Raw genomic sequence first — 1,512 nt, 5'->3', positions numbered from 1 at the left:
AATTACAGGATCAGAAATATATGAAATCAGATCTATTAGATTTTGGCAATTCATTCAGATCAAATTAAATTATTTCACACAATCAAATCTCATATAACATATGAAATAATCGGAACTTTTAAACCATAAATGTCAAATTGTAAAGTAGAAAAACTGAGCTAAACATTCCAATTTGAAAAGTACATATACAGACATTGTTGAATTCTTGATCATTAAGATTAATTAATCATAATTTTGCACGTCTCATCACAACAAATCTATTCAATTACAATAATAATTAATAATAATAATAATAATAAAAAAATAGTCGGTTAAACAGCAAATCAAGTAAAACTACAGAATTTACTGCAAGCATGGCAACGAACGAATAAACAAATCTCGCTGCGGGTTCAAGGTTCGAACCCCTTCAAGTCTGTACTGATAAAAATCACTAAAAATATACTCTATTTACTGAAGCTGTAAACATATACAACTCAGGGTTTCGCCTTATTTTAATGCAGATGCTCTGACAGGCTTATTTCCTTGGGCAGATTGAGAAAACGCAGAGACGACGAGGACAGCGAAGGGCGGCCGCTTTTGAAGCATCTGGAGGCCACACGCAACAATCTGGTCCATGAATGTGCCTGTAACAATTTATTTATTTATATTCATAAGCAAAATCCTTGCCTTTATTGCTGCTAAAGTTTTTGATCTCTGCAGAGTTACCCTAAGTCGTTTTATTCTTTCCAGTAGTGACCGCTTAATTGGGAGAAAGGAAGAAATCATGACGAGAATGAGTTGAAACAGGTACCTTCTGAGCAGATGCGAAGGACGACGCAGATGAATTCAGAGGCAGCATGCGAGAAGATCGCTTGAATAAGCGCCTCATTAGTTTTCCTTGCGGTTTCGGCTTCTGCTGCTTCTTCTTCTTCGGCTTGATTTCAGAAAGATAAGTGTTGGTGTAGTTGTACACCCTAGGGTTTAAAGGAGACCAGATCGCGCTCTCCTCGTAATTAAAATCGTAAGCAGACATATCTGCAAATTTATCCAGCAGCAATTCTGAAGTCGCTTTGTCGACGTACTCGAAGTCGAACTCATGACCTCCTCCCTCACACAGAAGCCTTGGAGTATCCATTGTTATGGTATGATTAGGGCTTGTAATCCGTTGGTTGCTTTATTGGGGCTGTTGCGAGGTCTTGTGTTCGAACCGAGATAACGGGCGGATTTGAGATGATTCCCCAGACAGGGAAGAACGTTGAAGTCTGACACGTGACACGAAAATCAAGGTACAAATGAATCATTACTCTTGTTCAAATTGTTTTGTCAACACGTTGGTTTGTTATGACTGAGCTGTGAGGAATGAACAAGTCTGTGTGTCCAACTTGGAATGTTACGTGTCTTGTCCTTTGAATCACGTTAACAATAGGTTTTTAAATTTTCGAGATTCAACGTTTTTTGGTTTTTTTTCGCTTTGGTTTGTTTTGTTTTTATCCAGTTCGTTTCTAGGATGGCCTCCTTTTTAACGTTCATTAG

The 1,512-nt window shown here is 37.8% G+C and overlaps 1 protein-coding gene across 1 annotated transcript; it reads right to left on the bottom strand.

Moving 5' to 3' along the window:
* Positions 1-265: 265 nt before the first annotated feature.
* On the bottom strand, positions 266-1,238 carry LOC131033658 (uncharacterized). The gene is made up of 2 exons (XM_057964926.2): positions 791-1,238; positions 266-623 (listed from the first exon to the last, which is right to left on the bottom strand). The coding sequence occupies exons 1-2, from the start codon at positions 1,112-1,114 to the stop codon at positions 492-494; spliced, it is 456 nt and encodes a 151-aa protein (XP_057820909.2). The 5' UTR covers positions 1,115-1,238; the 3' UTR covers positions 266-491.
* Between the last annotated feature and the right edge of the window lie 274 nt (positions 1,239-1,512).

Source organism: Cryptomeria japonica, chromosome 3 (genome assembly GCF_030272615.1).
Source record: "Cryptomeria japonica chromosome 3, Sugi_1.0, whole genome shotgun sequence".
Classification (NCBI taxonomy): Eukaryota; Viridiplantae; Streptophyta; class Pinopsida; order Cupressales; family Cupressaceae; genus Cryptomeria; species Cryptomeria japonica.
The sequence above is the reverse complement of the archived record's forward strand: the minus strand, read 5'-3'. Positions and strand labels throughout refer to the sequence as shown.